This window comes from Colossoma macropomum, unplaced genomic scaffold, assembly GCF_904425465.1.
Source record: "Colossoma macropomum unplaced genomic scaffold, Colossoma_macropomum, whole genome shotgun sequence".
In the NCBI taxonomy this organism is placed as follows: Eukaryota; Metazoa; Chordata; class Actinopteri; order Characiformes; family Serrasalmidae; genus Colossoma; species Colossoma macropomum.
This window is the reverse complement of record NW_023494795.1, coordinates 14,223,697-14,238,987: the sequence shown is the minus strand read 5'-3', so window position 1 is coordinate 14,238,987 and position 15,291 is coordinate 14,223,697. Positions and strand designations below refer to the sequence as shown.

The following is a 15,291-nucleotide window of genomic DNA, read 5'->3' as shown; positions in this document are numbered from 1 at the left end:
AACATAAGTTTATGATGTCAGCAATGCCTTTGGTCTGCTTGTGGGTGTAAAATACAGTTTTATGGGAGGATAGGTACTGTTTTGGTACACAAAACCTACTAAAACATTTGAATAAGTGAAATATTTTCTACCTCATCAGGATCATGTTATTAATAAAACTGTAACAGAATGACTAAAATGTGGCCAACTGCAACAGCACATCCAAATAAAGTGACCAGGTATTTCACCCAAATCCAAGTTGGCTGTGCAAGTTGTTATACTGTCCACCAGAAGGCAGTTGTACCTTGGCTTCTTTGCTGGGCTGCTTGAGGATGGTAGTTGTGTTCAGAGCCTGCTGGGGGCGCTCTTGTGGCTTCATGCTGTTGGACCCCGGACCCGCTCAGAAAGCTAGGCTGCAAAGACTGCTCATGAAGTGTTTCTGCTGTGATTAAAATATTTCACAATTGTTTGCTGATCGTTTTCAGCAGCGCCACATAATTAGATTAGGTAACTGAACACAAGAGGCTCAATCAAAAACATCCCTTTCAATAAAACCTGCACTGCAACAGTGTTCAGTTGCTGCTGACATGAATCTGAGGCAACTTTGAGAAAACAGCTTGAAAACATGTCTCTCAAACATCTGGAGGCAAAATTTAAAATAAATGATCTGTATTGCTTTGATGAGAGGTGCGCATATTCAGGCACAATAATATTCCAGCTTGTTATAAACAGATATGGCTATATAAAAACAAAAACAAGAAAATATCACAATATATTAAACATTTTTTCCCCCAGTAACTGAATATTTAATATGCTTTGGCATTACTTACAAAATCCCAAAACGCTGTTTATTTAAAGCTTCACACATTCACTAACTCTCTCTCTCTCTCTCTCTCTCCCTCGAACACAAAAGAAAGAATAATCTACTCAAAGCATGTATCAGAACGAATGCAGACATATGTACAAAACAAGAATAAAGTGTGGCGGTTTCACTCAGATAAAGTATAAACTGTCCACCGTTCATCACATGAATCTCTCACAGGCAAGAGATTCATTAGCCTGACTGGAGTTCATTTTAGTCCATTGCAAATTGACTATAACCACAGATCTAAGATCTTGTCTACCACCTCTAAAGCCACACCAAAGGCAAGTGGAGAAGAATGTGGGCCGTTGGCAAAGGTTTGATTATACAGCAGTTCACGTGGAAAAGCAATCAGCCGGTGCTGCTTGTCCTTTTTGTGGTCGGACTTCTCTTGGACGCACGCCTTGTGTCACCTTGTGGGTGTTAGTGCGGCTGTCGAGAAGGCACCGCTGGCGGCTGTCTCCTGAAACGCACACACACACAGTCACTGAGTACTCTGTTTTTTTTACGACTGCCTCACAACTCCGCCAAATCCTTTCAACAAAATTACAATGACTTAACTGCTTCAGTGTTTACATATGTTTGTGATATAAACGGTATGCCAGATGCTGCACTTTTAGAAACTGTGCTACGATTAAGAGACTGAAAATCCACAGTGTTACATTTTAGCACTGCAGGATTTGCCTCCTTAAGAGATATTTCCAGATGGTGGCTTCTGGTTAGCAAGCCAAAACTTAGTAACTAATGACAGTCCTTCCTTCTGCGCTTGTGTCTTGAAGAAAGGTGTGGAAAAAGATTGTCATAATAATATTGTTACCCTCAATAATCACTCCATCAGGACTACGAGGACAAATTCGCATGAACTGCCACAAGTTGCCTAATGCAGTGTTGTGGTCTGTCAGGGAGTGTAACTAAAGGACGGTATCTGTGTGTGTGTGTGTGTGTGTGTGTGTGTGTGTGTGTGTGTGTGGAGGGGGGCAGCGTTCCTGCAGCGCGGGTCCAGGAAAGATCCCTGCGGAGGTTCAGGAATCTCGCTCTCTAATGGAGCTGGCAGAGAGGGAGAAGCTTTTTGGGATGGGAACGAAGAGAGAGAGAGAGAGAAAGTGGCTTTTATTTTCCTGATCTGCGGTGAGCTCTGGACAATCGAAAGAAAAGCGAAGAAAGCAAAACAAGGTTTGATGAAACCAAGCAGATCTAACGGCCTGGAAATACCAGAGGTTTATTGTAGGAGAGAGATATAATGCAGGGGTTATTTAATCTAATTTACTGTATTCACAGGATGACTGAAAGAAAAATAGGAATGAAGTGAGTGTGAAAGCTGGTGAGTGAGCTCTGCTCACTTTTAGCAGATCTAATCCCACATGTATAAATGGATGGCAAAGAAAGAGTACTGATCTGAGATCAGCTCAGTCAAGCGTAAACATCAAGATATACAGTGGAAAAGTCAGAGACTAGCCTTTCATTTATTTATTTTCCAGTCAAAACAGCCATTAAGTGCAAGTTATTCATTTTTCAGAAAACCCATATTTGACAGAAAGTTACACAGAGGCCTCAAGAATTAAATATAATATCAAATCTGTTCAGTACTAGTGTGTCCTCCTTTTGCCTGTGTTATTGCTTCCATTCTTTTTCTGACAATCCAAGCAATATCAATTATAAATTTAGAAAGTCTATAAAACATTATTCTACATCTCAGCTGTCCAGTTTCAGTGTTCTAATGCATTTTTTCCCCTTTTTTGTCTATTTCCTATTCTCAGGAATGGCTTCTTGTCAGCTACACATCCTTTTAGACCTATAGCGCTGAACTGCCTCCTCACAGAGGAAAGATGGACAGAAACATCTGTGGATTTTTACAGATCTGATGCAAGAGCGGAGCTTGATTTCTCGAAAATAAAACTATAAAGTATGGTTTATCTGATGGTAACAGTTTTGGTTGTCTACCAGGTCTTGCACAATAGTTATGAGTCCTATAGATAGATTTCCTATTATATTTAGTGTTGGAAGCTTTGTGTGATTTTCTGTGAAATATGTTTCACTCTTTTTTCCGACACTGAAAAATAACATATACCAGTCATTTAAACTACAAACTAAATGAACAAAAAGCGTGGTCTCTGACTTTTGCACAGTACTGAACATATTAAAAAGAGATCAGTGCTTTTGCATACAGACTATGGTCAGAGTGCTGAGGTTGGATCAGTTCTTTGTCAAGGTACGCAGTAAACAGCGCTGCACAATTAACTCTTACAGAGTTAAACTGAACTCTAGGCACAGCTTTAATTAATTTAACAAAGCTGATTTTACTGTGAAAGCATGGACAATGTGAAGGGAGAGTTTTCAACTACTCTCTTACTTTCAAAGACACGTCAAGAATATAGGCTGCATTTTTTGGATAGCAATGAAACAATCAATGAAAATGCTTAACCATTTTTTGCATTCAGAGATGCATATTACATGGTGATAAACCTAGAGAGGACACACTAACTGTGTGTAAGGTATTAATCCCTTAAATGGTCCACACCCACCAGCAAGTCCAACAGTTTTATAACCTGGTTGCACTGCAGTCCATACAGTTACTGAATAATGAGCCTCAGAACTAAGACTGAGATTTCTAAGGGTTTAAAGAAACTGTGGAAAGAATTAAGAAGCAAAATACCTATGATACGTGTGAAGATGGGAGCTAAAAGGCATGGTGGAAAGAGGGAATGTGAAAAGGGGAGGGAAAAAACATGGAGAAGTGGAAGAGAAAAAGGCAGGGGGGTTTGGATGAGAGAGAAAAAGCAGGAGAAAAAGGGTGGAGGTCCAAACCGACCCATTTCAGAACACAGAGGAAATGAGGCAGAAAGGAAACGAAAGGAGAGCCAAAGTGAAGGAGGGAGCAAGAAAAGGAGAGATAAAGTGAAAAGGGCATATCATGGCAGGGAAAAACTGGAGTGTGTGGTGAAGGAAACGTACAAATGGAGAGGCAGCTGGGTGGTGAAGAGGAGAGATATGGAAAGAGAGCAGATGACATGGCTGACAAATGTGATTCCAGTCCTCCAGTGTGGAAGGCGGTTAAAACAGAACGAGCTGGTTCAGTGGAGTTATTGTCACACGCCTCCTCTGCTCTAATTCACAAATCACGGCGCTCTTCTGATACATCAGCTTTCTGCTAATCACAAAACATATCTAAAACCCACATAAAACAATCAAATAACTGTACGAAACATGAGAAGTGTTTATTTACTGCCTTTGCTGACTAGGCTCCGGCATTCAACGAACAAGGGGGAGAAAGAGAGAGATGGGGGTGGAGACAGTCTGTACTGAATGTTGGGGAAAAGAATATGAAAAACACATTTTCCAGTAGACCCCCACCCAGCTCAAGTAACCTCTGCTCTCACTGAGACGGCATCTTAATTCGAGTCTGTGTGTGTGCATGTGTACGTGCACACGCTTTCTTTTTCTTAGATTTATGGCTATACATGATTTATGGTCATAAAATTAGATTATTATGTCTGCTATTACAAATATTGTAAAAATAAACAAGCTAGTTGAAGCATTAGGAGTATTGGGCATATATTTCCCATATATTTCAGCCTCATGTCACAGATTACTCTTTTGAGGAGAACAGTTAAGGTGGATCAATGAAACAGGTTGTTGCATTCCGCTTCAAAGGTGCAGAGAGACCGAAACACCACGACTTTTATCTGAACATTTGGGAAGGAAAACAGTGCTTACCTAAATCTGCCATCTAAATCATATTCTTAACATGGGAAAACCACTGAGCGCCATCGTAACCCTCTGATTTGTTTTGAATACACATATGAATGTGAACATAATGATATGGTATATTATTCCCCAAGTATAGCAGTGGTTGTAAGCTTCATGCATTCAGAGATCTCATGCATGCATACACAGTATAGGGAGTAAAGAGTAAAAGTCAGTAGCTTATACCCTATAGAATGTATTATATGTCAAACGGGGCAATTTGGGATTCCGCCAGTGTTTAGTCATAGGGGCCCTAACCGTTTACATACTGAGTCTATTTCAGCTCAAGCCCACCTGATTCCACTTGTGCTCAAACCATCAGGCCTTGATTAGTTTATTCAGGTGTACTGTGAAGGGATGGAGTGAATGTGTAGATGACTGAAGCTGTTTCTCAAAAGGCAAACATGAGTTACTCGTGATGGCTGATGGATACAATTCCAGTTTGGAGCATAGAGCATGTGGAACACTGAAAGTGGGAAGTTCCTGGATACATGCTTAGTCTAGACATAGTTAAGCAAGCAGGAAGTAGAACCCATGGTCCAGTCCACACAGCCACGCAACTTTTGACTTTTGAAAACTTTTGACTATTCCTAATCAAGTAGGTTTTTGGAGTAGTTCAACCAGCTAAGGTACTGCTGAGAGGAGAGTTGAGTCCCAGTTAAATTTATTGTGTATGGTGGGCACACTGGAATACTAAAGTTTATCTCTGCTCTCTCAGAGTAAATTCAAAGTTAGTATCTTTATCTGCATTTGTATTTAGTCCACATTGCATTTCTAAAAGGCAGCAGCTACTATTTTACATTTTTAGGAAAATAATATTAGAATACTCAAAAAAAAAACCCATACAAACAGTATAAATGCCTGTTTACTGACCATTTAAAACACTGAGGCTCCTGCTAAAGCCTGAGTAGACTGATAAATCAATGTGATAAGCCAGTGTTAAGCTAATATGAACAGTCTCCTTAGTAGTGGACCAGTTCACAAGTGAAAAGCTTAGCATGAGTGCTGTATTGGTTTTGCTGCATTATTTTACATCTATAAACAGAAATTAATTGAAAATCGCTTCAATGCCCACTTTACAGTCAAATTTGCAAGATTATGATCTGTATGCTTAATGAGACAGGTGGTGCTCGGGGGGACTGTAAGAGCAGCAGTGGACTGAAGTGAACAGTGATGAGAGCAAAAAAAAAATGTAGAATTTTAGAACTTCACTCACAAGATAAAACATTAACAGAGAATTACACAAAACAATTAAAAACAGCAAAGAACCCCATGAATCAAGTAAAAATGAATAGTTTTTCAATGTGCCTCATAAGGATGTAGTCTGAATGTATTCTAAATGTATTCTGAATCTGTTTTTTATGTATTGCAACAAAATACATTACTGAATACATTTAGGACCGTGTATTCAGTATTCAGCTATGACCACTTTTTCTAAATTTTTTGCCCAACTCTATATATGAGTTTCTGAATTTGAGCCTTGTTGTATAAGCCACTGTGGCTTGGAGTTTATAAGTATTAGAGCAGGTGAACCCAACTCACAGTTTGGTGATTTCCCTGTTCAAACAGACCTGATTCAACTCATCAGTTAATTACGACATTAAGCAGGTAGCCTCAAACCCTTACCTTGTGTCCTTGCATGATTGTATGATTTACCTTTTTTTATATTTTGTCTACTTTTGTAAATAAAAAAACCTACTTCATTTATTAACTGAGCATTACAAAAGGAAAAGCACTGTAAATGTATCCCTTTGTATGTGAACTCAGATAACCCAGCATTCCCCAGCCCTACATATTAATAACTAGGGAACCTCGGGTTTTCGCTCAAGTTTAGACCTGATGCAGAAGGTAGATGGATTCTCTGTGGGCTTGGTAATTCACTACCTGGGAATGCTAGGGGCGACTCTGTTGGGGCGTCCCGGTGCATGAGAGGAGTCTGTGTGGTTAGGTACTGCAGCTACTGAAGGACTAGAACGAGTGGCTAGCGGAGGAGCAGGAGGAGCAGGACCACGAGCAGGACCTCCAGGAGCAGATGGGGTCTTCCTAGGAGCACCATGACCCGGAGGAGATCTGAAACAGAAAAAGGAGAGGAGAGATGATGAATGTAGATAATAGAGCAAAAAATATGTCCAGCAAGGATGCACCAATATAGAATTTCTGGGCTGATATAATAACCACCTTATTGTGGCCAATAACTATGCCAATATGGTGATAATCTGACCTTTTTGGCATTTTAGAATGAGAACGTTCACACTGTAATTCATATAAGAGGTGCAGGTAAAAACTCTAAAGACAGATCACTGGATAAGGGTTAATTTTACACAACATGAAACAGCTAAATCAGTTAATGTTTCCAGAGAATAAACAATGTACATTATTGTACATAAATCTTTTACATTATTTACCAGACACACTTATTGGTAGCCACTCTCCAAGAACTTTTATTGTGGCATTCTCTTCTTGGCACAGCAATACAGTGTTGCCTGGAAGGAGATTTTATCTACTATGCTAGCTTTTCGAACAAGTTTACAAAATGGAAAATTTCCACCACTAGTGATTAACATTCATCAGTGCATATGCAAACCAAAAATAGGATGCTAAACTATTAGCAGTACACATCAGCTATAATTTCAGTATTGGGCCAGTAACAATCACATTTTCCCATTTAGGGACAATTTATTTTGAAACTAACACCTGAAGAAGAATTCCAACTGGTGTATCACCCACTACCATTGCCATCCCACGAAATACTGGCGTTACAGTTCCATCTTCATGCACGTGTCACTCAGTCTCCTCATCACCCATTCCAATACTTAGTTTAAGTGCGAGTATCAGAGCTAATACCAATAACTTCAGTTCTCAACCCTGAGAGCAGGAAAAACACTACAACGTGCTTTAGGATAGGGAGCTACTGTCTTAAACCAGCAACATCCTGCACATAACTGACCCCTTCAATTTTACTGAACTTTTACCAACCTTTCTCTGAACTTCAGCCCACATTTCACAGTGTGTCATCCACACCATTATTTTGTGCTGGAACCCCTACTCCTACCAGATTACTCTAAAATTTCACAATTTACATCAATCCACAGTCACTGTACTGGGTCATACGTGGCCTACCTGCGGTTGATGGTGCTGGCATGCAGCCAGGAGTTGTCCACAGGCGGTGGTAGAGGGGTGGAGATGGTGGAGGTGGAGATGTCAGTGATGATATTCAGTGCCTCCTTCAGGGCCGAATGTGTGCGCAGCACCTCCTCCCTTCGCAGAGCCTGTTCTGGAGACTCATCCATCAGAGCTGACTGATCTCCTGTAGAGTACAGCTGAGCCAGCAGCTCAGAGTGGATAAACTCCTTCACCTGCGGAAAGAGGGAGGAGAGGACAGGAGAGAGAATGAGAAGACGTCAGTGAGAGAATGCAAAAAGAGAGGGAAAAGAAATAAGGAATGAGTGAAGGTGGTTGTGATAAATGCATGAAAACAGTAGTATTTATGAATGAGGAAGTTTAAACACCTGACAATTCAATTAAGTATTTAGACCTTAGATATTTACAAGGATTAGGTTGTGATTTATTCAAACCCAAGGTATTAATTGAGATGATAATAGGCTAAACATATACAAAAATCATAATTTATAGGCTACGTTCAATTTTTTGTGTGTAATGTTGTTTTGACTATTTTCCACATTTTAGAGTAATAGTGACGACATCAGAACTATGAAATAACACACACAGAATTATATAGGCACCAAAAAGGTACCTGTATCCAACTACCTTCCAAAATGTTTTCCATTTAGGATTCGATCAGAAATTATACAACAGTTAGTTCCGGCCACGCAAGCTGATTGGCTGAGAAGCGTTATTTCACCATAACATCACAGGTTTTTCACCTAACACTGTATCACTCTGCTAAGATGCCGTTGCTAAGCAACGAGTTTGAGAGCTGTAGGAGACACTCAAGCCTTTTGAACGCATTTACTTCTTACTTTGCGCAAAAACTTTTAAGGTCACATTTGACCGACAGCCAATTTGGTCAGACTCTGAAGATGAGACTACACTAAATTCCCAAACTGTCATCACCACTGAGCAGCTTTTCAGTCGGCAGCTGGGGCAGAAGAACACCTAAACAACCTGGAATTAGCCACAAATGAACTGAATACCATTCGCCAAACGTTTAGTCTCATCTTCAGAGTCTGACCAAATTGGACTGAGCCAAAAAATTGCAGCAATAAAAAACAAAAAAGCTGCTCAGTGGTGATGACAGTTTGGGAATTTAGTGTAAGGAGCTGGAGAATGAGCTGCCGGCTGTGCAGCGAGTGAGCGGAGCTCGTTACTCTGACGTAGCACCAAACTGCTTGTTAAGGAACTATATTTTGGCGGAAGGAATTGCTAACTGCTAAAACATATTAAATTCCACGTTCACGGCCCAGTTTATTTATTGCTTACTTTATTTATTTAACTGCTGTATAAAAGCAATAGAACACACGAGGTCGCCACGGCTCGTGACCAAATTTTTGTTTTAGAAATATTTTGTACATATGCATCAATACACCCTTTTTATTTGTTAAAAAACAAATTCCATTTGCATTTGAGCATAAGTCAAAATATAAAATATCAAAATTCAGTTATGTGTGTCAAAACTTCTGATAGAGTTTGTCACTGACATGTTTTTAGTATACTTTCAAGGCATAGCTTGTTACAATTAATGCCTTATACCATTTTCATATGCATATGTTGCGTCATTTTCAAAATTTTAATATAATAAAAAAAAGTTGGTAAAGTTTACATTCCACCTTTTGGAATCATCTTAACAATCTGCATGCTGTAGAAGATTTTTCAACTTTTCTCATCTGCCTTGCTGTTCAGTACTCAATGTGTTGCATGAAAGACGTGTGTGAACAGTATGTCCAATAAAACAATAAATAGAACAATGTCTTAATATATACATAGACTCAGTAGCCGCATAGTCCGAATGTAAGTTTCTAGAAACATCTACATTTTTAATTTTAGCTCATTTCTAAAAATACATGCGTAAATACATAAATAAAGAAATAAGTAAACGCAATTAGCTGACTGAAAGAATCTTACTTGACAAGAATTTGACAAGTAATCAGTAAACTAGTCGTCTTCAAACGATGGCTCTACATTACAGCCACTTCAACAGTCTTTTGGTTCCCAACCCTGGTCCTGGAGAAGCCCTGCTTTGCATATTTCAGTGTCTTCTAAGTCCCCGACTCACTGAAGCATCTTAGTGTAAAGATCATCTCATCTGGTAGAGAGAGTGTTCAGTTTTCAGCTCGCTCTACCATATAAGAATCATCTCTGTGCTAACATGCTTTTGGGAAATCCAGCCCAGTTCATGAACAAATCAACTTTGGTCCACCAAAAATCATGGGTCTCCATCTGCTTCCAAGTGAATGAAAACACATTTTTACATTTTTATGAGGTAATTCGACGTCAGAGCCTCCCTTCTTCTTCTAGAAGCACATCATTGCTGTACTGACTGCACATCTGCCTGTTTTAACATTTTACAGATGGTCATATTGTTCTTACAACACAATCTGGTGCTAATAATGCCAGATAATCATTAAAATAACAGCAAAGCAATGCATTTGATTTTGGTACATACACCGCAGAACACACTTTTTGATGGGTGGGGGCGGGCATTAGCAACCGGACTGTTTAATTCAAATTGATTGACTGGATTAAATTTGAAATTGGAATGAATTAAACAGATCAATTATAAACCAGCAGAGATCAGGTATGTGTCATGTTTCTTGCTTTGGTAATATATCAAGAACACACATGAATGAGAGATCTGGACTTTATACAATGATAGGCTAGTGGGGTAAACGATTTATAAAATGTTAGGATAGTAAGTTAAAAAAGGTGGGTTTTTTTGGCACCAAAGGAGGCAGACGTGAAAGGTACTCAGTGTGTGCTTGTCTTCCTGCCAAATTCCTGATGAAAAACAAGCATTAACATCTATAATTTAGTGTACTTTAGCCACTGTAATGTAAAAACCAACAGAATCAAATGAAAAAGATACAATCACAAAAAATCCAGATTCTGATGTGGGCTCTGAAAAGCAAACTAGGTGAGAAAGCAGCCGAAACTGTGCAGGGCAGAGCTACTCAGGAACAAGCGTTGGGAACCACTAGCCTAATGTGTCAGAGAGCTTGAAAGGTAGACTGGCAGGGGAAAGGTACAAGCAAACTGACATTGTTGATCATCAGGTGCATGATGGTTTTGGGCATCAGGTCTCGGATGCTCTTGTAGACGATGCTCATGTAGGAGTCCACCAGGTTGCGGATGGTCTCCACCTGCCTCTCCAGTTGAGGGTCCATGGAGAAGTTCTCTGTCTGCCCTGAGTTCTCGCCATCCACCTGACGAAAGAGAGGAACGAGGGAGAGAAAGGGAAGGTGTTGAGGGGAGGTAGATGAATGTAGAGGTGGAAAGAATGGAGAAGTAGTGAAGGTTACAAGAGATGTTGAGAGGAAAGAGAGAGAGTGATGGGGAAAGAGGAAGCAGAACACGGGACAGTAGCAGAATGACAGTTTGAGAGTATAAGAGACACAGACAGCAGAAAAGAAAGAAAGAGAAACAGAGAGAGAACTTTGTTTCAACATCACATGATGGGGGTGTGGTAGACTTGTGTCAAAACAAATTATGGGGAACCCTGACAGAACTCTGACATCACTCAGCAAGTTCCACCAAGTCAGAGAAGGAGGGGAAAAGAGGATGAGGGAACAAATGAGAGAGCAAGAAGAAGAAACAGAGAGAGAGAGAGAGAGAGAGAGAAAGAGAGAAAGAGGAAAGTAAAAGGAGAGGGGGCTGATTAGAAACAGAGATTGGCGCCCCTCCCTCTCTGCTCCTCAACACAGTGACACAAGAGCTGAGGAATGCAGGCGGCCTGCTGATGGTGGAACAGCCGGGAAAGAGCTCGCAGCCTAAAGGCCAAGCAGCCGACCAGGGGACACTAACTCAGAGAGAGCAGATATTTCTGAGGAGTTTAGACTCAAAATAATTCCCTTGTATAAGGAAGAGAAAAGTGAAAGGAATGTAATTTTTCCAAACCTTATTTAAAGGTATTTAAAAATGGGAGAAACAACTGTGTAAGACCAGCCACACCACCAAAACTGTCATCATATAAACAGCTCTTAAAGCTTTCATCTCGAAGACAGAGACTCCACTGTTGCTTCAGATCTGAAAAAAACACAGGTGTTTCTGTCCATCCATTCACTGTGAAAAGACAACTAACACTGTGGGTCTGAAGGGATTGGCAGCTGACAAGAAGCTGTAACTGAGAAAAGGAAATACAAAAAAAGAACAAAATGTTTAATCAAACAATTAAACAATGAAGCTGCTGGTGTTCTCAGAACAACATACTGACCATCCCAGGGCCCAGATCTCAGCATCAGTCATTTTCTGCTACTCACAATCCAAGTGATGCCAGACACATTAAACTTTGGAGGTGTGGAAAAATATCCCTACAGGTTTCTTTGAAAAACTGAAAACAAGTCCTAGAAAGCTGTAACAAACACAAATAATGGACACACAAAATACTAAAAAAATATGTACATAGCAGATTACACAGTGTAAAAAGTGTTGATTTTTGAGAATTAACATTTTAGTGTTGATGACAGTTTATTCTGGAGTTGTATTTACACCAAGCTAGTTGATAAAACTCAGAGTCTGGTGTTACAGGGGATTGTAAGCACACAGCAAATTTGCCACAGTGTTAAATCTGTGCTGTGAGTGTTAAATTTAACACTTTCTCACTGTGTATAGAGGTCCACACCAATGTGTTGGTTTTTCTCACTACTTTAAGTGTTGAATTTTGGACCCATAAAGTATTGTAAAATACTGATTCTTCATTAGGTGTAACTTTAACTCAAATTGGCATGGACCTATATACACACTGAGAAAGTGTTACATAATTCTACACTCACAGGGTAGAATTAGCACTGTCAAATGTGCGTAGTTTTCTGTTAAATACATGTTTGGTATGTTTTATTTCCCCTGACATGAGTGGTCATTTTGACTGGAATTAAATGAACGAAGTGCGGTCTCTGACTTTTGCACAGTACTGCACACACACACACACACACACACACACACACACACACACACACACACGCACACACCTTGAAAAAGAATTCGGAGACAAAACACTCTATGAAACACTCGATGAAACTCTATGATAAGTCTAAAACTGGAACCCAACTTTTACTGCTACCTGTAAAATCAAAGAGCAGGAAAACAGGTATGTAAATGTCTACTGCAGTTATAGAACATAATAACTGTGTACTAAAAACTAGACAAAAGAATAACACAATAGGCTTTAAAGAGTTCTTCTGTCTTTATGGGAACTGCCTATGACAATTTGATATCTAAGCTAGTCAGCTCCAGCGGCAGAATGGCAGCTACAAACAGATGGTTCAAATATAAGTGCTGGTCCAAAATTCTGTGCCTTTCTCAGAACACTTTTGGTTAAATGTAAGCATAGAAGATACTGCAAAAGGTAAGAAAAACTGTAAAAAGTGGTTTATATACACTATATAAGCATATCGTCACAGCTAGAACAAATACTCATATCTGCATTTTTGTTTTTGAGGTTATGTACAAACAGTGACAACATATATAATGTGCCTGGAGTAAAACAGTACAAAGTCCTTCAGATGGGTAGGTTATGTGAATGTTGTTTTTTCAGATTAATCTCCAACATAGTATACAACATAGAGTACAGAGGCTCTGATGCCGCTGTTTCAGATTAAAAGACATCTCTGTCCTGTACTGGTTTATACTGCATACTGCTGTCAATACTATTCTTATTCTTATTCTTATTCTTCTTCTTATTATTATTATTATTAAAATAATAACATAGAAGCAATAGCAGCAGCTAAAAAGTATTCTTCAATGTGAAAATACTACAACACTATACTATACTATATACTATACACTATACTAGTAGCTTTTTTAGTATGGAAGCTGTTTTTAGTCGTTATCTCCTGCAGCCTCTCTTTATGTTTGAAGAGGAAAAAGCACTCACTCTCAATTCTATTCTGCACCTTGTATTTGGTGTCTAAATAATATTTCACTATTGTTTGCTATAACAAAGATGACGCACCATTCTAGGTTTTGTTGTACATTAAGTTTACTCCACACCCATTGGATGGATTTTATGATCTTCGTTCTTCTTTGTCGTGCGTATCAGCTTCCTGGTCCACCAGGCTTAGAACGATTGTCAGAATGCTGTCCAGGGTTAACAAATGTACAGTGTTCTTTTAGGAATTATATTTTTTCATTGAGCAAAGTGACAGATTTGACTGTTCATTCGTTTGGTAAAAGTATATCTGCAAAACATTCGTGCTGCTCAACAGCATAAATGTGTATGTGTGAATGACCAGCGCATGCGAGCTGTAGCAGTCTGAAACTGACCCAAATGTGTCCAAACAAAAATGTCTGACACAGGGTGTAAAAACACAACATATTTTTTAAAATAGTAGTAGTTGTTAAGTAAGCAGTCTAAACAAAGACATTCCGCACAGCTGCATCATTTCTACCTGCACTGCACTTCAGGGGAAACTGCAAATCTGGCAACCCTGAGTGACTGGGAAAAATCTGTTTTGAGCGATACAAAAGAGTTGAAATGGAAAGCCTCGCAAAGTAAAAATATGTGTGAACACTGTGCAGCGTGACTGGTTAAATGATGCTTCATGCAAGTGGTACACACCCAACAATACACTCGCTTGTATTTTGAGGTGTTCATGCTTATGTTTAGTTTGACTCTGGGGCAGCGCTGTTTGTGGGTCACTGTGTTCAGGTTTATCCACGGTATGGGAAAATTCATATCATGAGAGAACGTGATACCGGTATTCACTTTTGTATCAGTATACCGCCCACCCCTAAGGTATGGCATGTAAATGTATCACTATTGGCTAGACTATTACCATTCAAACTGTGATCCTCTAACAAGGCTATTTTAACCCATAATGCTCTATTTACATCACTATCATTGTGATGACATAAACAAACATTATCCACAACTTTTGGCAAAAAAGGCACATTTGTTTTAGAAAGGCTGTTAGCAATGTGGAGCCATTTTAATGTGGAAAATGAAAACAGCCCAACAGCCAGTTATAATATCTCCAATGCCAGTGGTTCTGAAAAAATAACATATCAGTTCAGAGTGAATCACACTATGCACACACTAAAATCAAGTGACTTTACTAAACCTTTCCAAAGTAATTGGCAGCTTAGTATATTTTACCTAAATTGAATTGGTTTTGGGCTTAATAACTAATAACTAATGTGCACTGTGAGGCTGTACAACACAAAGACTAAGACTCGGTATCAGAGACTGGGAGCAAAAGAAAAACTTCACCAGGACTTCCCTAGTGTAGGGTGGGGAGATGGATTCTTACTGTAGTTTTCTCAGGGTAGACTCCAGCCCGCAGCAGAGAGGCCTTCCAGCTGTCCACCTCCTCCTGTGTGTCACACGCCAGCTCCAGATGCCTGTAGTCTTTATACACGTTCCTATAGCAACAATAAGCACGCAGTCAGACTGTGGTCATGGCAACACATGCACTTATACACAAACAGGACAAACTGGAACACGATCACAAAGCCACATGTCCATCAGCGACTCAAACGCCACCTAGTAGGTCATCCAGTACACCTGCCTCCCTTCTGTACCTATTAAGCCAGCT

The 15,291-nt window shown here is 39.6% G+C and overlaps 1 protein-coding gene across 2 annotated transcripts in view; it reads right to left on the bottom strand.

Moving 5' to 3' along the window:
• Positions 1-631: 631 nt before the first annotated feature.
• Positions 632-15,291, bottom strand: part of dnm3a (dynamin 3a) — a 68,351-nt gene continuing 53,691 nt past the window's right edge. For both annotated transcript variants that reach the window (XM_036581562.1, XM_036581563.1), the window contains 5 exons: positions 15,007-15,118; positions 10,801-10,965; positions 7,706-7,941; positions 6,470-6,655; positions 632-1,304 (listed from right to left, as the gene is read on the bottom strand). In XM_036581562.1, coding sequence (XP_036437455.1) covers positions 1,265-1,304; positions 6,470-6,655; positions 7,706-7,941; positions 10,801-10,965; positions 15,007-15,118 — 739 coding nt within the window. In that variant the 3' untranslated portion in view covers positions 632-1,264. The remainder of the gene's footprint in view (positions 1,305-6,469; positions 6,656-7,705; positions 7,942-10,800; positions 10,966-15,006; positions 15,119-15,291) is intronic.